General features: G+C 44.1%; 1 protein-coding gene across 1 annotated transcript; it reads right to left on the bottom strand.

Moving 5' to 3' along the window:
• Positions 1-6,423: 6,423 nt before the first annotated feature.
• Positions 6,424-12,041, bottom strand: PtA15_1A730 (uncharacterized protein; the record flags this gene model as incomplete). The annotated part of the gene is made up of 19 exons (XM_053165788.1): positions 6,424-6,750; positions 6,899-7,114; positions 7,251-7,328; positions 7,415-7,683; positions 7,791-7,838; positions 7,945-8,047; positions 8,191-8,332; positions 8,433-8,560; positions 8,651-8,766; positions 8,839-8,982; positions 9,073-9,259; positions 9,381-9,500; positions 9,616-10,338; positions 10,416-10,574; positions 10,644-10,897; positions 10,996-11,092; positions 11,182-11,398; positions 11,510-11,709; positions 11,784-12,041. The coding sequence occupies 19 exons, from the start codon at positions 12,039-12,041 to the stop codon at positions 6,424-6,426; spliced, it is 3,786 nt and encodes a 1,261-aa protein (XP_053016944.1).
• Between the last annotated feature and the right edge of the window lie 11,812 nt (positions 12,042-23,853).

Here is a 23,853-nt window from a genome sequence, read left to right on the forward strand (position 1 = left end):
CCCTCACCCTCCCCCCTTTGTTCACCTCCACGCTAGTTACATCACAGTGCTTGCTTGCTTGGCTTGCTTTTGATTGCGCCTTTTGTTCCGGAAGATTGTTTTGCTTTACCACTGCTATCCTTCATACACATACTCATAGAATGGTCTACACTCGTCTCTCTCTCTTTCCCCAAATAACAATTGAATTTTAAAGATATACCTCTTTAAGGGGGCCCAGTTTGAATCCTTACAGCCAAGAAGAGCTTCCACAGCTTTAATCAAGCTAAAAAAAATTCACAACCATAACTCAGGAGACCAGGGAGTTTATCACTGCCCCAACATGCTGAAATTGCAGCAATACCTATTTGACATACAGGAAAGCTGGCAAAAATGCTGAAAATTATCAGGCCGTGAGATTGCACATTCACTATTATACTGTGAAGATTTTGTGGCTACTGGGTTACAGGAAGCAACATTTTGAATGCTTGCCACATTAAAATATGATTTTCTTTTGTCAATGTTCTCTAGGCTCAAGGAGACCCCCAAGTGACTTGATTATTTTTTTGGGGGATGATACAAAGTCCTTTTATTGATTCATCAAAAAATATCTCAAGAAAGGCAAGCAGTTTTTTCAGGGGAACACACAGTGCGCAAAGAGCCGTGGCAGAAGCGCGCACTGGGGGCTGGACTTCAAGACGACGACCCCCACAGTGCGCAAAGAGTTTCTTGCAGTGCGCAAAGTAAGTCCGTAATTAAGTTTATTTTGAAACCCTTAGGAAACTTTAATGTCTCCAGGGTTGACAGAATAACCATTTGGACCCTTTGCAAGGTAACTTGCACCACCTGGTGGGTGGGTGGTGATTTCTGGCAGTACCTGACAGGTGGTGCTGGGGAGAGTGTAACCAGTGCACTGCGCTGACAAAAGCAGCAATTTTAACGCTGACACCCAAGCCCAATCAGTGTTTTCTGCACTACCGCTGAATTCAGCTATCTAGAGCTGATTCTTGCCGCCAAACAGCTTTAGCGCAGCGCTGGAAAGAGCGCTAGCGCGGCAGAACGGAAAAACCGCTGAATGGTTGCTGACTGCTTTTTTGATGTCAGCGCCCTGATTTTGCTGCGCCCTGGAGCAGCGCTGACCATTGCGGGAGCGGTAGCAGGGAGGAACACATCAACCAAACCCTCTGCCTTTCATTTGACATCGAATTGTCCTTATCATGTTGGAGTGCAGCAAAATCAGCGCGCTGACACTGAAAAAAGTGGTCAGCGTTTTTTTCTGTTGTGCTGCCGCTGAATTCAGCGCTTTCATACTGATTTCAGTGGCAGCGCAGCCGTTTGACGTTGATTTGCTGCTGATTTAGTGCACTAAAATACAAGTTTTTTTTCCAGTGATATGAAAAAGTGTTAGCGCAGCAACCCAACCACTGATTATCAGTGCAGCAAAGCAGCCCCAAGAACTGCTGCGCTGCAATTTTTGCAGTGCAGCGGTCAAACTCTTGGTGCCGGGTTCCACAGGTACTGCTTTGGATAATGGCCCAACTGACTCCCCCAGATAGGACAGGGGCTGTCTGATGTGCTATTTATACCTTGTTGAATAGAGGGAAACACCTCTGGTTGACAAGGTATACATACCTTGTTGAATGGTGGTTTTCCCTCCCATTGAGGGGTTATACATACTCCTTTTCCCAGATGAAAAAAACTCCAGCTGAATTTATACCTTGTCAACTGTTGTAGGGAAAAACCTCCAGTCAACAAGGTACATATGTGTCAACTGGAGCAAAAAATCTTCAGTCAACAAATCATACATTTCTCTTCAACCGGAGGATGTTTCCTCTGATCAAAGAGGTATGTATGCATCTTCAACTGAAGGGAAATCTACCTGGTTGAAGGGGTATGATACCTTGTTGACTGCAAGGAAAAACCTCCAGTCAACAAGGTTTACATATCATGTCAATCAAAGGTGTTTCTTTATGTTTTAAGAGTTATGCAAGCCTGTTCAAACAGAAGGAAACATTTCCAGTTGAAAAGGTATACATACCCTGCCAACCAGAGGGGTCCGCCTCTGGTTGAAGAGTTTTACTCTTTGATAGTGACAACAATAGCTAGAGCTGGTTGAAACAAACCCCTTTGCGGGTACCCGGTATCCGTTGGCGGGTACCCGCTGACCAAGAGCAGGTACCCACTGTAGGACTCCAGGGATGGATGGGTAATCAAAGTTCCTTTGAGGGGAAATAAATTGTATGATAGTTTGAAAGGCTATTACAATCTACAGGTGGTTTGAAAGACCTGCCCCTCTAATAGTACTATGCAAATAATCAAGAGTCTTGTAATCAATATTTAAGAAAATGTGGCAGATTCCAAGATAGCTCTTACTTTTATATAGTAATATCTATCAGACCTAAATATCTAATTCAATGTGTTTTTTTAGACCGGTTATAACTAAGGATAACGTGGTTTGTTATGGTGAAGTTCCTCTACTGTTGTTGATGTTATAATTTGTACTACTACTTCTACTACTATTACTACTACTGATATGCTAATAAGGAGAATGGGTTGTCGGTTGGTTGGTTGGTTGGTTGTTGGTTTGTTGTTGTTTGGTTGGTTGGTTGTTGATTGTGGGTTCTACTACTGCACTAACACTCTACTGACTGACTGACTCTACGCTACTCAAAACTACTACTGCTAAACTACCATATGTGACCAGACCTCTATAGGTTGATGGTTGAAAAAGAGAAATTATGGGGGGAGAAGAGCTCCTTTTATATTGAAGAGTGAGGGATTTTAGCTCCAGGGGAATGTGTTTGAGGGAATTTAGCTGCAGGGTATCTCAGTTGCACAGCATATGTACACCTGTACTGCACAGCCACACAAACAATGAGGGAATTATGCTGCAGTGACCCTATTTGTACACCTTATCTGCCTGCATATATTGCACTGCCAGATGTCATGCGTTGCTATGTACCCAAGCCACCTTCCATATCCTTCAGAAGGTGTTGCTATGTAACCAAGCCACCTTCCATGCACTCTGCACCCAACTGAAATACTCCTCCTTTCCAGGATTTGGGGGTCAAAGCCTCTTTCTGGTCCTCCTTCCTTCCTCCTCCCTTGTCCTTGTATCCACGTTGTGTATTCTTCCGTCCAATCCGCTGTGGCTACCAAAGAGTGTATGTATGTAAATGTTGTAACTGTTGTGTAAGATTATCTCCTCCTCTTGTAATGGGTTCCACCTGTATGTAACAGCTGTACTATCATAATACCTTTTCATATTTCCTTTTGGAATTGAAACAGGCACAGCACACCACACTGCCAGCGGGTGCGGGTGTCTCATATTAGGCAAAGAATGCTGCGGGTACCCGGGTATTTTGTTCCACACCTGCTCACGGATATATGTAGCTGAGCTGTGAAGGCTGCGGACCGCCCATCCTCCGACACAGTTGGGGTTGTACATATACATGTCAGGTGGGATCCAAACCCTGGATGCACTCATTGACTTCAGCCAACAACCAATGCCTTGACCACTTAAGCGGGCCCAACAGCAGTCGGCACAAAGAGACAAATACCCATCCAACGACAAAACCAAAGATTGCGAGACAACTGACCCAAGCGCCACACCCAGGGGGAGCCAATCTACCAATGAGCAGCGTCTTGGTAAGATGATTGATCAAAGCTTTTTTTATAATTTTTGGTTTCATCAATCACTCATTTTATAACTTGGTGCTCTTAGAACATGCAAGAAAACTTGCGCCCCGCGACTCAATGAGATAACTACGCCGCAGTCCTCTGATTGGGTCCCGTGACTCAATGAGCGGCGCTCTGCGCCTCTACTACTAAAAAGAACTGTAGTTTTTATCTTATCTTTAGCAGACCTTTTTGCTGCTACTTCACATACTACCATTTTCCCCTCAACTGGGTCTTCATCAATTAGGTCCCGCGACTCAATGAGATAACTACGCCGCAGTCCTCTGAATGGGTCCCGCGACTCAATGAGCAGCCTTGACGGATATGAAAAGGGAGACAGGAGGCCCGGTCGGGGCCGGAGATACTGTGGTGCGCGGCTGCGGGCCAACAAGACATACACCAACAATGGGAAGTTACATTATCCATGACGAAAAGTAACGGATAACGTGACTGAATCGGTGCCGTTATCATTGCGCTAACAGCAGCGTTGTTTTAGTTACATTTTTTTTTTTTTTTTGTTTTATTAGACCCGTTACGTTATCCCCCGCAATCTGAGGAGGATGACGTGCGGATAACGCGGGTTTTTTGCCAATTTTACGGTGCTTTTGCGCCAGATAACGCGGTTAGCGCGTTATTGGCGTTATTTTTTGCAGCATCAAGGCAGAAAGTCCCCTCTGTTACGTTATCCAAAAAAGCAAAGGAACATTTCACCAGATAGCAATAACACGTTATCTGGTAACGGTGGGAAGTTACGTTACAAAAATCCCGCTGGATAACGTAACGTAAGTAACTTCCCATTGTTGCATACACCTATGGGTGGGTGTGGCTGTAAATACCCAGGTACCTGCCACATTTTCCTTGGAATCCTGAACATCTGCACCTATTGGCGGGTACCCGCCCGCGTGTTTGTTTGGCCATCTCTAATAGTATACATGTCTTTTTTTTTTTATTTCAAAGTCCTAGGGGACTTGCAAGAGTGATTTGGGAAGAAAAACTCAACTGGTCCCGCCAAAAAGACCGCTGGTACCTGCCCGGCGGTGCCAGATGCAGTGCCGGGTGCCTGATTTTTGCAAAAAAACGTGCGGGTACCGGCAGTGCAACCAGTACCAGGGTCCATTTTGTTGATCTCTAAGCAGCAGGTACCCGCAAATACCCGGAGCGGGTACCGCTGATACCTGCTCCGCGGGTGCGGGTGTCTCATATTAGGCAAAAATCACTGCAGGTACCCGGGTTCAAATCAACCAGCTCTAACAATAGCACTCAAGACCAGCCTAGAGATATGAGCAGAGAAATCAGAACATGGCTGAGTGCTGATGAACAAGATAGAAACGGAAATGAACAGGAGTGTTGAGATGTGAGCAACAACTTGACAAGGATGTGAGTTTGAAGCTAAACAATGATGATTGGTTAGAGAACCAAGTGAAGAGTGTTAGATTATGAGTATCCACTTGTCTCATTATGAATACGCAGCAAGTATTGTCAATTCTCACCAGCATCCAAAAAGTACCAGTGAAACCCTAACCCCACTTTGGACCGCCATCAAAAGCAATTCACACTTGCACAACCTTGCTGGTCTTTTCCTCACGCGTTTACATCATTCTATTTGTGAGGAAGAGACTAGTAAGCACATCAACACCCTCTCACATCCTCAAGACACCAAGAATATCCAAACTGACCCAAAACTTTCCTCATCCCTACCCCATCTTTTATTCCCATCTTCTTATAACATAGATACAGTGACCCCGCCATGTAAGCATTCACGATGTAAGTATAATCACAATGTAAGCATAATCACGATGTAAGCATAATCACAATGTAAGCATAATCACAATGTAAGCATAGCATAAATGTAGATTTCCCGCGGCCATTCTCTTGGTTTTGCTGGGATTTTACCTTGATAAGAAGCATAGGATTTTTGTCCACCATCCTTATGCTTACATGGTGGGGTCACTGTATTAAACTCTCTTGTGCGCGTCCCTCAAACATCGTCAACAATCAAAATAATCCTTGTGTTGCTGGAGTCCTAAGCTGTCTTGTCAAGAGTTGTCATTTACTTAGATTTGAATCATCATCATCTCAGGTGTGTTGCTGGAGTCCTAAGCTGTCTTGTCAAGAGTCATCATTTACTTAGATTTGAATCATCATCATCTCAGGTGCACTTTGCGTTCTTCCCAAAATTTACAAAGAGAAACAAGACACTTCTTGAACAATTAAACTCAGGACTGCTGCAGACTAGGTTGCTAATGTCACAAGTTCTGCATGAAGAGGGAAATGAACTACTAAGTATAACCAATGCTCTTAACAGGATCAACAAGCTGGAATCAGTAAAATTGCTGAGAAGCTTGACATTATCTGTACCCTTTATGCTGAAATGGATGAATTATTTGGTGGTTTGCCCAATGTGAATCCTTGGTGTAGGAAAGATGCAGAGGATTCAAGCAAATCATCTGATCATTCTTAAGAGGAGGAAAATTTGGATGGCTTAGAATTGGATGAAGAGGAATAATCAAACTACTGGCTAATCAATCACCGTAAGAGGACCAAGCAGCCTGCGTCTCAGACATTTTCAAAATAATTTGAACGTGCGAGTGACTCAGAGGAAATGATAAACTATAATTGCAAAGCAATGAGAGGATTTGACGGTATACATACCAAGCAGCCTAAATAATAAACAAATGACTGGAGCAAAGTAAACTAATGTGCCCTTACATGCAAAGCAAACATTCTGTTCATGTCATGTAAAATAAGATATGGGGGGGGGGGGGGGTATCATGTTTGATCCTTGAGAGCAGGATTCGGGCGGATAGACGGGACGATAAACTTAGAAGTAGCTGCAGAAGGGACGACCAAGAAGTGATGGAGGGCGTTAGAATAAGAGGATTGGATTAAGATATCCTGCTTCGAGCCTATCCCCTGCTCGGCGCAAAGATTTGGAACCGCGGTTGCTGCTATTGTGGATCCGGAGGTTACGGGCATAGTAGGTCTTATCGATCGGTCGGCGTTGGTTTCTGTTAACTTGATCGTCACCCGAGGGACGTTCAGGTATCCTGGCCTGAGCGGGACTAGGACCAAATTTATTTTTTCGATTTCATCGTCCTAAAACCAAGCGCAGAACAAAGCCAGACAAAAGGAACAGATAATTACAGTCAGAACTTCGCGCAACCGAAGAGATAGAAAGGATGGATCTAGAACGCAAGAAAACTATGACAAATAATGACAAATAAAGAAAGAAGGAGGGGCCAACCCGAGCAATGAACATTCCACGTTTACGACCTCCGATCAACCACTGATCCGACGATTCAGCGATTTCATAAACCAAGCCAACGGGCGGACGACCCGGAGACGGAGTGGCCCAGTTGAAAGAGGTCGAGATGAGCAGATCAATTGGCACCGGTCTGCCTACTTGTCCTACTTGGCCTTCTTCTCCTGAGGCTCGTTGAAAATCAATCGTAGCCAAGATCTGAAAAGTCTCCACAAAAACACAAACGGGTTTTATTGCCAGATTACATCCAAACTCATTATTAGCCGGGCTGAAGTTCAGAATTTGAACGTCTTCACATGTTTTAAGAAAGGAAACCAAGATAAGAGAAACTGACGACTGATCTTGATAATGTAAACGGATGGGTTATGCTTTGCCAAGGCAGATTAGGTGGGCAAATGACGGGAGAAGAGTCCTGAGAGGGATCCGAAAGAAGCGCGAATGAGTTCCGATGAGCTTACCACGCTTTAAGAGATGTGAATGTTAGAACTCTGAACAAACCTTAAGAACCGTACAGATTCGATCTACTAGTTGGCGCTTCTTAGCTTGATCTTTCTCGACCCGCTCACAGACCAGACTCCAGTCGACCCTCTCCTCCAGAATCCGCGTATGCAAGACGTGATCGTAGAGATAAGTCGAATAGAATTGCTCGTCATATCGCTCTTCGTGCGTCATGATGTCCCTCACTTGTTCGACTAGAAAGCTAACGGTCTGTCTCTGGTCTTCGTCCAAGCCCACCATCAATTTTGTTCTTAGACATTCTGTAATTTCTGTAAATGAAGACGTGGATGTCAATTTATTTGCGTATCCACATGGAAACAATCAATCCTGACGCATCCAAGCTGCAGGTCAAGTTTTTCGGAGGACTTCTACATACCAGTAATGATTGGCCGATACTTGACGATTAATTTTAACCGAGAGGAAGCTAAACACAAAACCCAAACCGAGGATCATGAACACCTCAAAATCTGTCTCTCGAAGAATCCTCCCTTGGATGAGAGCGGGAGGCGGGCGAAGAGAATACAACAGACCAATAACCTCGGAAAAGTTACTATGAGCAGTAGAAGAGGGAGTGGTGGTAGTGGCGGCAGCGACCTTAAAGATATGATCTGAGGTTTGAGACGGAAGGATGACCTGTTCAAGAAGAGACAGATAGATATCCATCAATCGAGAGGTCGCAACTCTTCCCAGCCGCAAGCAATCGAGAGATTATTTGGGAAATAATACGAGGCCGACACGGATCTCTGAATGCCCAGAGTCATGATGAATATACTTACAAGCGATGGCATTTTTGTACAAGCGGGTGATATCGAGAGCAGTGAATCGGAAGCTACTGTCTCTTCGTCGAGTTCCAGACTAACCCCCGCGATCCTCAAAGGACAGCCGCGATGGGTGCTGAGTGTGAACTTGGTAAACACCCTGTCACTCCGCAAGAGATAGAAACAAGAAATATATGAGCCGGGAAGATAACAATGAGAAGGGGAAGGAGGAAACCCAAGCAGCGCGTGACAGCTCGTACCAATTGGGTCGAAAGATCTCGCGGATTTTCACCTCGATGGGCTGTGTGATTTTCAGCTTGGATGCCTTTCGAAAGGTTCGCTTGATACTCGGATCTTCACGAAGTCGGTAGTCGACACTGATATTGACCTTGAAATTTCAATAAGCAGAAATCTGGAACTATAAGACTCTCTCCCTGCAATCTTGATTTCATCTTGGGAAGGGAGAAAGAAGACCGACCTCAACATGTGATTCGTCTACGGACGTATGGAAAGGTACGAGCAGGCAAACTGTCGACTTGGGTTGAATTCCTTCAACAATAACCTTATTTTCACAGTCGCTGACCAACTTAACCTCTGTTGAGACATCCATACGGAAGTAAGTGATTATCTGCTAGCAACAAGCAAGATTGGGAAAAAAAAACTGACGATTATCGAGATGATCGCAGAGAGTGGAATTGTTGAATTCGAACTTTATTTCTGAGTCTGAAGAAATGCTGATCGCGGCCTGTGACAAATGATTCCTCCCACTAAATAATCGCAGAAGGCATTTCCTAGCTTCTCCCACACGAACTACATATAGTTTCATGCACAAAAAAATCAAAATGAGGCTAGGTTTTCCACTTTCAGTCACAATGAAAAGAATTGATTAATCAAGCCCACTATCAGGAGGTAGTTCCAGCTGGATCTCTAAGCCCAACAGATCTTTAGGAAATGAAACTATCTCTAAAACCTCTTGGTCAAGACCTTTTTCATTCTGAGATCCTTGTGGGCGATGATAATACTGAAACAAGATCCTGCTGATCCGGATTTGGGAGACATCGAGCACCAAAGTTTCGGCGACAGGCGTCTTGATTGATAAAGCATCAATTGTTTCATCGAAAGAAGAACGGGAAAAAAGGGACGGGAGGAGATATGTAGTTGAATAATTGAGAAAAGAGTATAAGTGACAGTTGAAGGCTTGAACTGACTGCACAAAACAAGTCGATCACCGTCTGGCCAGGTACTAAACGAGAAGCGCCCGCCGTGAACCATAACGTCTCGGATTTCTTGCCTGTGAATTTCATGCGAACCGCTTCGACTTGGATCGGCTTTGGTTGTTGTACAGCTCAAATTTCCAGTCAGCTATCATAATCATTCATAGACGACAGGGAAAAAAAGAATACAGTAGAAAGAAGTGAGCTCGATGTTGAACTTTAGATTTACACAGGGTAACAGATTGGTGATTTTTGCCTCAACCACCGATCTTTCCGCGGTTTTAGACAGACGGCCGATGGTTGAGTTTAGCATGATCGAGAAGATAGGAAAGCCGATGGCAGCAAAGTCTTTCTCTAGCTTCAGGGATTGTTCCTTGATATCTTGCATGAGCTTACTGGCCAGAGTAGATTGGTCGTAAGGACCTGCCTGGTCGGGTTGGGAGGGAGTTGAAGATCTGAGCATGACATCTTGGGACCATTTGCCTGGCTCATAGGTGACCCCTGAGCGAACCAGGGCCAATGTACTGAGCAGCCATTCCCTTGATAATCCCAGCTCTTTCTGGAGGCTTGCGCATCGATCCAACAGGCTCGACTCGATCGTCGTCCATTTATCATCAACATAATGGGCCGGCAGATGGGAGTATAACCGATGGGCGGATTCTTGACGCGCTTGGGTCTGCTCGAAGGCGGCGGTTTTGCAGTGAAGCTTCAGAGCCGAACGCCGTCGACCGGTGGATTGGTAAAGGTTGATCGTCCGTCGAGCCAGATCAAGGTAGACTTTTTCGAACGTCTTTGGGTCTTTTAGGGAATCGATCAGATTGGCTGGCGATGTTACGGACGGAGATGAGTTTGGTCTCGATTGTTCAGAGGATACTTCTGGCGCGTGACTCAATGACATATTAAAAGGGTGTATTGGAGGAAGATGTCCAGCCTGAATTCCGATGCGGTCAAGCTAGTCGCGTTATCAAGGGTGTCAGATATAGAAAGCATTGAATCAAAAAATGATTGGAGCCAGTTCATTCACTCAACCTGAGAGTGGGCCAGTTCAAGCAATTGCGCACAGCACCTCAAGCTGTCCAAAGTTGCGATATCCTTGTTGCCGGGAGTGATCCGTTTTTCGCACCATTCAACCAATTCATTGCATGCACAATAGACCCAAGACTCTATGTAGTTGGCCGGCCATGTATGCTACAGTCAATCGGTGATTATTGGTTACCGGAATGAAGTTATATAAAATTATGAAAAAAGACTACTGACTTCATGAGATCGGAGGAATGCTGCGAAAGTCGAGATGAAGACCGATGCCCTCTTGACTGCCTCGTCTAATCGGCCCAATTGACCCAACAGGCTGATCTGTTTAGAAAATATGAAGATCCTTAAATCGAAAATTGACATTTGACCTGCACCGACCACCTTGAGATACTCCTGCGAGGGATCAGTGTTGAGTGCCAGTCTGGAATAGCGGCTTGAGCTTTTGCCGTAAATTTTGTCATGCCACATTTGGGGGCAATCTGAGGCAGGTGTACACGATTGATATTCCCAGCGTTAAAATTAGAGGCCTGCGTGGCTGAATGACAAGAATAATGTGCATTTACGAACAGTGGCTGACCTGAGAGGGATTGTGAGAACGCGGCATCTAGTTCATCATACTGGATCAAACTATCCTCGAACAAATTCATCATTTCGAACTGATTTGCTAACTGCGCCTAGAAATAGAGACACACATTTCAATTTTCGTTGAACTTGAAACAAACATGCGACAAAGAGGAGTAGTCATGTCTGTCGCAGAGCCCACCTTTTGAATGAAAAATGCTTGAAAATCCCAGCCGTGCCGACTTCTCTTAGAAACCATCATCCGCAAGGATTCCTCCATTTCATTAATTCTGAATTCGAAGACCAAGAGTACGGATTGCTTGAGTCTGGTGATGAGTTCGGTCCATTGGGTAGACGAGTCTTGCATACTAGCCTGGACGATCGAATCCATCGTGCTCATGTAGGACAGTTGAATACACCTCCAGACAAGCAATTAAACCCCGGGCAGAGAATAGGAATCCATTATCAATTCAATCGAATGCGGGCTGCCGAACGAGTTGCGATTTTCAAAGGGAAAAAAGAGGGACTACCTTTCCATCTTTTGCGGATTGAAATCTGCCTTCAGTTTGTCCAACACCCCAGTTTTGGTACGGAAGATCCCAGCGGTGGATGGGTTGAGTTTGGGTGCGGTAGATACATGCACGATCAGCCATTCTGAATGACTGGCTTGGACGGAATCTAGCCAGGTTCGAATTTCTTGTTTGATGATAGTTTTGTACGCCTCATGGTCCTACAAATTCAAATTGCAACAGAAATCAGTCTAGGGGCTGAGAAAGAAGACCAAAAGAAGAAGGCAATCCTCACATCACAAGCCACGAAAAGCAGGTAAACGAAGGGAGTCGAAGAGGGCGAAGGCGGTTTAGCGGGATCGAAAGCTTGGAAGGCGATTGGGAGAGAAGGGATAAGTCTGAGTGGCCGATTTTTCGGTTTCCAGTGGAGGGTCTTGAGTGGCAGCTGGCGATGGAGGTCGGCCTGTATGCGTCCCCAGACGTCAGGCGACGGTGAAGTATGATAGGAGACGATGATCGATGGTGGCGGACTGCTAGCTTGGACGGCTTCCATTGGCTTTTTGATGGCGGTCAACAGCCGAGATGCTCGGATAGTTCAATGCCCGCTTCGAACACCTTGACGTCACATGTATCGGTGCCGGCCATCCGGTCGGGCGGGGACCCGGCGGGGCGGGTCAGAAGTCCAACCATCCAGCCAGACGCACTGCACCGCGCCGAGCCTACATAAAGCAGCAACAAGATAAAACAAGGCTATCAAGGTCTTATCCTCTCCAATCACAAAACTTGCATATAGCTGTTGTGTAACAGCTTGTCCGCGCTGTTTTCTTTTTTTTTCCGAACCTTGGAAGACAAGGATGACATGGATCCTGATGATTCCAAACCAGAAGAACAAGAGCCTGGCTGGGAGAATGACTCAAATGACCAAGAACAGCTCAACACTGCTTTTATTCACCTTAAAAAGGGAAATTTCTTGAAAGTTTTCAGAAAACTAAAGGTTTATTTCTTTGGATAAGTATCTGTCTTTTAAATACAATTTGATAATGAAAAGAATGGAAATTGTACCTAAAGGCAGATAAAACCAGCCTGCTACAGTCAACACTGAAACAAATACAATAATAGGGGTGTTCACAATAGGATAAAAATAAAACTTTAGAGCCAATTTTAAGGCCTTTATGTACAACTTTTTAAAAAGTGAAGAAGTTGTGCTGATTGTCAGCGGAGATCCAATCCTGTACATCTTGCCACATTTTTGAAAAATTGTTTTCAAAGGCCTGAAAATTGACTTAAAATTTTATTTTTATCATATTAGGGGGGTTCACAATAGGATAAAAATAAAACTTTAGAGCTAATTTTAAGGCCTTTATGAACAACTTTTTAAAAAATAAAGATGTTGCTTTGATTCTCAGGGGATACCCAGTCCTGTACACCTTGCCAGATTTTTAAAATTTTGTTGATAAAGACCTTAAAATTGACTCTAAAATTTTACTTTTATCCTATTGTGAACCCCCCTATTGTGGATTGAATTTTACTAAAATTTGGAGCCAAATTTATAAAGGCCTTTATGAACAAAATTTTAAAATTTTGGGAAAATGCATAGCAGCAGATGATACTGATCAATCAGTAAAATTTATCAATTTTTTGATAAAATGTTCATAAACACCTCAAAATGTGTCCCAAAGTTTTGTAAATTTCAATTGTAAACCCCCCTAATATGTCACAGAGTGTATATGGTAAATGTTTTTCATTAAAGATGAATACCTACATGTCCATTTATTTGACACATTATCCTATATATAATGGCTAAAAACAAAAAATGGAACATGTAGGTATGCATCTTCAACAAAAACATTTACCATATACACTCCATGTATGATGTATTGTATTTGTTTCAGTTTTGCTATGTACATATCTTAGGCCCTGTTTGGCAGTGTCATTATTACACAATAAAGAATCGGGGCATGCCCCTTTACATTATGTAAAACATCATTTTGGTGCCTGATCTTTTGGAAGTAAACTATCAAGCTTTATGACAGCTTACTTTCAAAAGCCTATCCTAAAAAAAAAAAAATTACAATATGTAATGGTATTGCATTTTGAACATTACGCTGTGTAATATGACACTGCCAAACAGGGCCTTAGAAGATAAAAAAATGAAGCTGATGATAATATTTTACCTCTTTATTCTTAGTATGACAAGATTTCTAATTCAAAAAGAAATAAAATTTGTTGTCATTATCATTAATGATTGACTAGTGTTCAGTGTGATAGTTTAACACATTACTTTTATAACAATAGTTTCTATGTTGAAACCTGAAGTTATAATCTTAGCTAGTCTTGTTGATATTGGCTGATAACAAAGATGATTATTTTCAGTTTCTTATCTTTTCAGATAGCTAAGTTCCTCATTAAAGTATATAACTCACTATCAAGTGTGCTTATATCATCAATGAGTTTGTGAGAGTAATTGCCATTAAGTGATGATGATTATCTGAAAGAGGTAATGAAGATGTTCATCTTCAGTTTCCTTTTTGTCTCAGGAAGATTGGGATCAATTAAAGATGTTGGAGTTTGATCTTTGATCTATGTTGTTGATGACACTGGCATCATTGACCATGAAGCACTTGACTTTCTTTGCCAATTGGCTGTTCCACCTTGGGATGGGCCAAATCTGCAAGCATGAAATAAAAATATTGTTTCAGCCTGTAAGTGGATATAATTCATATACACTTGCTGTGGATTTCTCTCTTTTGAGAAGTGTCATCATAAGAAGAATTCCAACATTTCTCACTATGTACTTAGAGCATCTTCACCGCGCGGGACTATCTGAGGGACTAAATCCCCAACTTGCACGACTGCGGCACAGTTTTAGTCCTCCACCCAAAGACTTTTTCACACTTCAGAGTCCCCAAAATAGCACCTCCAGGTTGTGAAAGGGGCTCCCCCGATTCCCCCCTGCTCCATGACCAGTCCTCAAAAGGAGACACCCCTATCAATAGCCGGTGCTGACTGGACATTGTCATGCACCTCACCGGCCATCAACTGGTCCTCTCAATGGCCAATATTGCAGCCATCAATCAGTCCTCTCAATGGTTGATATCAATTTCTGTCAGTAGAAGAGCCCTCCTCTCAATCCAATACTTTGTATTGGACAAAGGAGAAAAACTTGGAACCCTCTGTCTTCTACTCGGACCAATCTAGTTGTATTGGTTGGAGAGGAAGAACGGGATTCCTTGGGGGATTTTGATTTCTGGTACAGGCCATCAAGAGGTATGTATTGATGACCGGTACCGGCCATTGAGAGGTACATATCAATGGCCGGTACCGGCCATCCAGAGGCACTTATTGATGACCGGTCGGTAACGGCCATCAATGTGTATTACGTAGTCCTCTCGATGGCAGTGGAAGCCATCAAGAGTTGAGTTCAACCTCCGTTGACCGGAGTGTTATGTAGATACAAATTATGTAGCTTGGCCGGTAACAGCCAAGAATAGTGTACGTGCATGTTGAGGTTGGGGATATTGGGGTTTGTGTGCAGTGATGAGCGGAGTATCACAAGCCTATGGCTGTGTGATATGTGAGCCAGAGGGACTATGTGGGGAGCTATACGGTCCTAGATCTGGGACTGGTGTAGGGCCCGGATGGGTTTTTCCTAGTTTAGGGCCTCCGGTGGAGGGACTAAACTGGGTTTGGGGGACTAAATTTGGTATAGTCCCCTGACTTAGGGCCCATGGTGGAGATGCTCTTAGACATCCGTAATATGGACACTCTGTACCACCAACGGGGTTTTCCGTTAGCGGTCAACAATTTCCCGCTACTGCTAACAGGCTCCCCTGAAAACTACAGGGCCTCTATTGGCGCCATCAATGCTAGCAGTGCTAATTAGCCACTAAAAAGCAGATAGCACTGTTACTGCCTGTTAGCGTAGCGTAGTGTGACAGGAACTACGCAACGCTAAGCTAGCGCATTGCGCACGCTACCGCTAGTTTGGCATAGCAGCCCAGTGTTGCTTGGAGCCTGAGGTAAGATTTTCCATTTCACATGTTTTGTTGGCTTGAGAATTCAAGGCAACCCCTTTATTGTATAGGATTTCTTGGAGATGAACAAACACATGGGAGGTGATGGGCCGAAGCTGGCAATGAATGGGCTTATATGAATATTTACACATTCTTGATACCCCTAAAAAATAATTTGACCGCAACAACAAATGAGACTGAGGTGGAGCCAATGTTTGCTCCAATGATCAAAAGCACTAAGAAGTATGTCAATATAGCCCTCAAGTGTAATATGTTGAGGTTTTTGAGGTATTGCTAGAGACACAACGCGCGGTGGCTAGTCAAGAGATAGCTTCAATGACGTCATGGAGTGTCAATACTCCAAATTCAGCTCCAAATTCAGAGCTGTTGACCGTTTATATCAAGCTCTCAGTTTACCATTGACTCTCTCTCTTTTCCTCATCTCAACACCATCTTCCAAATCTGCAACACCTTTGTATCATCAATTCTTATCTGCGGGATTCCTTTTGTCAAGGTCATTCATCTAGGTCGGCTGCTCAACAGGTTCTTAATCCCATTTCTTTTTCTCATCCTGTTGACCATCATTGTATCTAACCTCCTTTCTCTATTAGTCTTTTAAATCCTGATGTTTGTTTGGTGGTGGTTTTTATATATCCTGTTCTCATCAATTCCATAGTTCCTGTTTTCATTTGGGTATTGTTATTTCTCTTTCTTTCTTTATTGTATTGTTGCTAAAATATATTTTTCATTTAGCCTGAAAATTCTCATAATAGCATTATTGTGAGCCTGAGTCTATATATTGACAGCAGGACACAAGGAAAAAGGGGGTAATATTTGGATTTCTTTGGATAAAGAAAATACAAATATAAGAGAGAGAGAGAGAGAGAGAGAAAGAGAGAAAGAGACTGAGCAGATTCAAGATTAAGCAGATATTCAAGGTTATTCTGGTGGGAATGCACGTCCACTGGCAATGCTACCTCTTTAGAAGAGTGCTGCCAAGCTGTGCTAGAGAGTGCTACAGGCTCCTCTCACCAAAGAAATGTGGAGGGCTTCTGGATTAGACAAGTTTAATCCAGCCACAATTCTTTAGCTTCCTTCTGGATAGTCAAGGTTCTTTAAAGGGAAACCTATGTGGTTTGTTTCTTACAAAAACCACAGAAAAAGAATGATGTTAAGCAGGGGCAGCCCTGTGATCAAAGAAGAGGCAAAGGCCAGAAAAAGAGGAGCAATCAAAAAGACACAGATTTGTACCTCTGAGATAAACAAGGTTCAGTGAAAGAGGTTACTTACTGTCAATATCCTAGGTGCCTGTGACGGTAGGTATACTGGGAGCGTGGTAATCTCTTTGGTGGTGATCCTGGGGTTATCTGGGGTGTGGTTCTGGTGTGCTGGAGTCTGTAGATCCTCCTCAGGCAAGGGGGATCCTGACTACAAAAATTTTCACAGTTTGCTTATGTAATTTACATATGTACATGTGGTTTGGCGCGCCTGGTAGCGCTGACACTTCACAACTGCGCATGCGCACCACAACTCAAGAACTCAGGGAAGGAGCAGAGTTACAAAGAATTGGTAAGTTGTAACTAGGGTTAAAATTCCATGAGGAAACAGAATATGAAGTAAAAACAAGGATATCTCTTAAGATGAAAAAGATATGAAGTAATTCATATGTAAAGAGTAGAAAAAGGCAGATTTAGGTCAGCTGTGTTGACTCTAAGGCTGACAGTTATTATTGCAACTCTCCTTCATCCAGCTTAGCAGATGATTTTGTTCCAAAGTCAATTTGGATCCCACATCTAATTACAGGAAGCACTTCTCATGAGGAAAACACCAATGCTGGATCAAGCCGAGCGTAACAAAGCCCGCGGCACCGCGGAGCCGTAGGTGTAAGCGGGGCTTATGCCTAACAACGGGTTTCTTGCGTGAGAGAATCTCAAAATTAACCGTAGTGTTTCTTACTTTTCAATTATAAAATATTCAATTCCCTTTGTGCTCTTCTCGACTTATCCCAGCTGAGAGCTGGTATCTTGCCTTCAATCCTATGTATTCAGTTTCTCTGGTTTTTGTTTTGTTTTTTTTCTATCTTTTTTTGAAATGTACGACTTCTCGAAGTCTTCTCGGACCTTTACAGTTTTCTTTCCTGCCTAATTAAATGTTGTATTAACCCCATACCTATCAAATTAAATGCCAGACACGTGATACAACATTTTATTGCATGACAGAGCGAATAGAGATGCCATGCAAAAAAAGAGCGAGCAATCGTGAGATGAGAAAAAGAAAGAGATCGACAAGAAAACAAGCAGCACATAGGTATTAAATAAAAGGAAAGCACTCCGAACGCATACACCTCAACCCTTGATCATCATCCTTTGTACATCGAAACTCCAAAAACTCGCCGACACCTTGTTCCAAGCATCACATAGAGCACTCAGCTTGAAATCTGGTCAATATCCTGAGAATGCCGCCGACTAAAGGGAAGTCAGCAAAAGCTACGTTAGCAAAAAAATGGACCCGAATGGACGAGAGCGCCTTGCAACAAGCAATAGTTGACGACTGCTTGCCACGCTACCCTGAGAACGAGCCGCCAAAGCCAGTCCAAGTTGATGCGGTGGCAAACCTAGTCGCGGGACGGCACACGTTTGTCATGGCCGGGACGGGTTGCGGCAAATCCCGTATCTCGGAGATGTATTACAACCTTTTTGCTACAACAAGGAAGGCGGTCATTCTCGTACTGAATCCGCTCAATGCGTTGGGCGACAATCAGGTCGCAGAGAAAACGGCTTCGGGGTACACTGCTGTTAACCTGAAGAATCAGAACTTCACTCAGGAAGTTGCGGCCGATATCCAGAAAGGAAAATACAATTTTGTTTACCTCAGCCCAGAGGTTTTCTTAAATAACGCCATGTTCTCGCAAATCTATCACGACACGGCCTTCCAAGATTGCCTTGCGTTGATTGTGGTCGACGAGGCACATATGATTTACACCTGGGGTCTTGTTGCCAACAAGGAAGCCAAGAAGTCGTCCGCGCACAAACGTCATCAAGATCAAGCCGTATTCCGCCCATCGTATGGAGAACTTGGCCGTCAGATCATGGCGACTGAGAAAACTCAGGTCCTGTTCCTCTCGGCAACTTGTCGACCAATTGCTGTCACCGAGATCCTCAGATTCCAGAGGATAACATTTCTTTCTCCCAAGCTGAGCTGACTCGGCCTGAGCTGCGCATACTTCGATTTCCAATGGATTGTTCGCTCAAGTCAGCAAAAGATCTGCTACAGATGTTTCCAGGCAAAGCAGAAGTCGGAACTAAGGATATGGTACCAACGTTGATCTACTCCGGCACCAGAAATGTGACACTCCAAGTTATGAAAGTCGTAAATGAGGCCCATGGTGCTGCTGGTGAAGAATATAATCCAGACAGTCCGTTGATTCGACGATATCATGCCAGCACCGGCGAGATGGACAAGTTGGACACGATCTCCGGTTACGAGCGGGGGGATTTCTCGTCTGTTTCATGTACAATGGCCTTGGGGATGGGCCAGAACTGGAAACGAGTTCGACGGGTCATCACTATGGGCCGCGGCGATCCCTCATGTATTAGTCAGATGATCGGTTGGTGCGGGCGTGATGGCAAGCCAGGACTAGCCATCCTATTTGTCGAGAAAAAACGCAAGTCCGGCTTGAACACCCCTGAAGCAGTCAAGAAAGCCGATAAACAGGCAAATGATACTCGCATGGATGCCCTGGCCATCACACCAGTCTGCATCCGCATTGCTTTGTCAATTGATAACCTGTCAGTTGATTGATTACTCTGCATATGATCTGCTTCCAAGGGACTTACTTAGCATTGATTTGACGGTAGGCACGGATACATACCGATGGACCAAGATGATGTAAATTATATCCACGAAGAATCTCGCGAGAGAACGGCAAAATTTGATCCGTGTAAATGCTCAAATTGTGATCCCGAGGAGGCCCAGATGTTGAAGGCTTGAATGCAACAGATTAGTAATCAGAACTTTGATCCGATCTTAGAGAATCCAAAAGAAATACCAGGGCCACTTCCTGCTCAGAAAGAGAAAAAAAAACACTCACGCGGTACCAAACCAAAAGAACGAGACCTCCGACCAATTGAGCTGAAAGTTTATTACAAATTGCTGGAGTCCTTCAAGTTATTTTTTACTGAAACTTACGGGCGGCCGCGGGCTTTTTCCTTGGAGCAAATCTTTGGGCCAACTGAGGCGGATACCATTGCGAGAAATTTGGATTAAATTAAAACTTGGAATGACATTGCTAAGCATGTCGGTGGGGAACAGCTGGATGGCGAGTTAGAGATGTTACAAAAGAGTTTGGAAGAATTTCGATCTGGGCCTGACTATCAAAACTATTTGAAAGAGCAAGAGGAATACTCCAAATACATAGATAGTGAAATGGCAAGATTACAAAACTTAAAGAGAAAGATCGTACCAATCAACTCGGCCCCGTCACAAAAATCGGCTCATTCAGCGCAGTCAAGATCAGTTAGAAAGCTTGCCACACTGCCAAGGTTGGACACAGTTACGCCCGGCAACGGAGAAGGGACGTCGTCGATTGTTGGAGCAAGAAAGCCCAGGGCCAGTGCGAGCCAAGTGCTGGAGAACAGGCGAATCTGGGCTGAAAACAAGACTAAAAAAGAGCAGGCCGAAGCCGAAAGAAAGTTAGAAGCAAAGAAGAAATGGGAGGCGGAAAAGGTGGTACTAGAAGAGTTCAAAAAAGCTCACGCCAATAAGAGACAAAAGCTCAGGTAAATATTTAGTCTTCATCTTCTCCGCTTTCCAAATGATCGTCGTCACTGCTTCCAAAATTGTCCCTACCACTGCTTTCAAGATCGTTATCTGATCCACCCGGCTCTGAATCGCCCTCTGAGCTGATCTCTGATCCGTTATTATTTGATTTGTTTAGTTGATTCTCGACTTGGGGGCTCCATTTCGTTATCGGTGGCGGTCGGAGTTTGTTGAGGGGTTTTCCCTTCTGCATAAATTCAATTTTCATTTTCTTGATTCCTAAGGCGTAAAAGTCCTCAACCTCGTTGGGGATAAGTTCGTTGAGCTTTGTAGCAATCGAGCAAGCGTCGTTTTGTCGACACATACGCATAAAGTTGTTGAGTGATAAGAGATCGATCCGGTTATGATGTGATTGCGCAATCGGGTCCTTTTTGCAGTCAGATGTTAGTGTGCCTATTAAGTCTCGAAGCTACAAAGGATTCAAGTTAGAATCTTGATTCCTGTTGATAAAAGATGCAAACTACTTACCAAAGGCACATTTGGAGAGTAGACATCCTTGAGTCGATCAATATTGGAGCCCCGGCCGGTGTTGTTGAAGAAATGTTTTAACCAATAGTTTTGGTTTTCGAGGTAATGATCCTTCGCAACAAAATGCTTTTGTTTCCCATTTGGGGCTACAAACATGGAGTGTTTTATTATCTTACCCAGTCCTGGCGGTAGAATTTTGTTGAGAAGGATGATCATCCTGGGGAGTTGGATTGAGTAATTCGTCAATTTTTTTATTCCTTGGGCAATGACCGCCCACCGCTTCCAAACATTCATAATGCGCCCCATATCTCCGGCTTTCATTGCAGCGTTTCCTTCCACGATAGTGGCGAAATCAGACAGTCTTAAAATTAGATTCAAGAGCTTTGGCAAAGTCTGAAGCCTGGCATCTTGTCTAGCCTCAATTGAGAAGAATCGATCGTAAGTCTGATTGATGACTTCTTTGATCCTTGCGCTAGACATTTTCGGAAGGTCTTCGGTGAGATGCTTCTCCTCAGTGCCCATAACAACCCTGCAAATGGAATCAACGAGTCAAAAAACAGAGGCGCAAAACAAGATCAAAAAAGAGGAAAAAAACCCCGCTCACATGAGACAGTGAACTAAGCTGGCTCGATGAATCTTCTCGATGTTCTTAATCATTGTGGTGAAGTCTTTCTTGCCTGTCATGTTATTTGAGGGTATACCTAACGCATCAAGAAATCGCAATGCCCCTGAGTCGCGAGAGTCTGAGATATCTCCAACTTGCTTGGAGTAGATAGCCTGACTAATGTTCCACAGCGTGTGCACTCCCCCCAAAACTGTCACAACATTGATCAGACTTTCTTCTTGGTGTTGGCTGGGTATCCGCTGAGTTCGTAAAGTTGTGACGTTTGTGCAGGTAGCCAAGTCGCCATCAATTACTTGAAGCCGAGATGCAAAGTCGGACATAGCTATATTTGTTGACTGATCAACAATGGCGTCAAACACTTCGCCAGCTCCTTGCGCCGAGTTGTTGGAGGCGATCATAAGCTTTAACATTGTTATATCAGGAGGCTCAGTCGATATCTGATTGATTACCGGAGGAGTGGTACTGAGCAATATGTAACAATCAGATGGGGTGACTAAGTGATCGAGCATAGCTGAAGTGATCTGGCTCTTGATTACACACTCCCAATTCACTTCTTCCTTTGGTGTTGGCAGCAACATTCGAGAGTGGACATCAAAGGTTTCCAATTTTGACATTGCCTGCAGATAGCTTTCAAGACTGAGCTCGCAGGAAGGAACTGAGGCAACTAGCTTCGGGTTGGGGTGGTGGATGTAACCCCAGGTTCCATGGAACATACGGTTAGACTGGCTGACGGACTTCGTTTGGATCCTCTGTTTGAAATCAAGGTTGTCAAAGCATAGGAAAGCTCCCAGAGTCGGGGCAACTTGCTTGGAAAGCTTGCTGGAAATTTGGAGGCAAGATCTTCGGCTTAGGGTGTTCAGTGCGTGATGAGCAGTTTTTCGAGACAAGGATAATCCAATATAGTTCAAAAAGAAATTGACCCAATCGGTGACCCCGCATGCAAGGAAAGTTAGGGAGTTCGCAAGTTGATGGCCGTTATTTCTGCGGTTTTTGACAAACGCCACCATTGAGCAGATGGTCTTTGCGACCTGTTTTTAGAAAAGAGAAGAAAGATCAAAAGTTAGTCTCACAGGGGAAAAACATCAATACAAATAATGAGAAGCTGAAAGTCGTACCATGTAAGCTCGTTTATTGGGATCAAGGGGTAATTCAACATCTACCTCATCGTTCGGCTTGAGTCCGTTTCCATCCAAATCCGTTGGAGGGACAGCTTCTTTCTGGTTGGGATCGTCATCTTCGAGGTTGGGATCAATCGCGGCGCCCGGGTGACTCGCTAGCTTTTGGTAGATCAGTTCGAACAAGAAGGGCATGTGATCCGTCACAAGTTTGTGATCTGTTTTCACTTTTGATTCGGGAGTAAACATCTCTTCAGTTATCGATTTTGTGTTGTGGTATCCGCCCTTGGGGTAAGCTCCACTCGGCGGTCGTTGAAATGTTACGATTTTGGACGCCTGGTTTTTTTAAAAAAGCAAGTAAAGTAGTTAGCCAAAAAATCACCTAATAAATATCAACTTGCGGACAAAAAGAGTAATCTGAAAAGACTCTACCTCGTCAAGTATAAACCTCTCCCATCGCCCTTTGCCACTTTTATGTTTGGAAACAAACCCACGAATTGTCTCAAATAGTTTCAACGTCGAGTCCCATCCCCTTTTGCACCTCCAGTATTGGCGTTGAAAAGCAATTTCGTGGTTTTCAATAGTGAGGAAGGAAGAGAGGAATGTCTTTGGGGTCAGATTCATCTCTGTCATGCGAGAACATACCGCCTTGAGTTTTGAAAGTTCGGTTTGTTTCTTTTTCTTGTGGTTGAACTGGATGGTGTGCAGTACCATGATTTTGCTGTTGGGATGCTCGGAGAGATTGGTTTTGGATGGTCGGAGGGATTGCTTTTGAACAGTTGGAGGGATTGCTGTTGGGATGATTGGAGGGATTGGTTTCTGGATGATCGGAGGGATTGGAATCTTGTATACGACGACTGTATGCGGTTGATTGAGAGGGAGAGAGTGATTGAGAGAGGTTGTTTGAAAAAAAGAAGAGTGATCGGGAGAAAAGTCAGAATGGTCGAAAAAAAGAGGAGGGCTCCGAAAAAAAGAGGAGCTCGAAAAGCCCATGGCTTTGCCGGTAAGCGGCCAAGAATCCAAAAGTTTGCGTATTTTTTTCGGGCATGGAGGGGAGGGATTGTGAGAATTTTGAATACACAGTTTGGTTAGGAAAATTACAGGCTTTGAGCCATGACGACAAAAAAAAAACTCGTCTAAAACTAAGTTGTGCAGGTGGTGGCGACATCGGCTGCCACCAAAGTTTGCAGATTCTCTCAGGCCAAAAAGCCTGATAATTCCTAAGTCCTCTCCCTGCGGGAGAGATCTCGATGCTATGCATCTCGACCAGGCCAATTGGGTGCCCCCCGGCCGCTGCGGGGACGAGGGGCTTAGTTAAGTTCGGGA

The sequence above is a fragment of the Puccinia triticina genome, chromosome 1A, assembly GCF_026914185.1.
Source record: "Puccinia triticina chromosome 1A, complete sequence".
NCBI classification, from domain to species: domain Eukaryota; kingdom Fungi; phylum Basidiomycota; class Pucciniomycetes; order Pucciniales; family Pucciniaceae; genus Puccinia; species Puccinia triticina.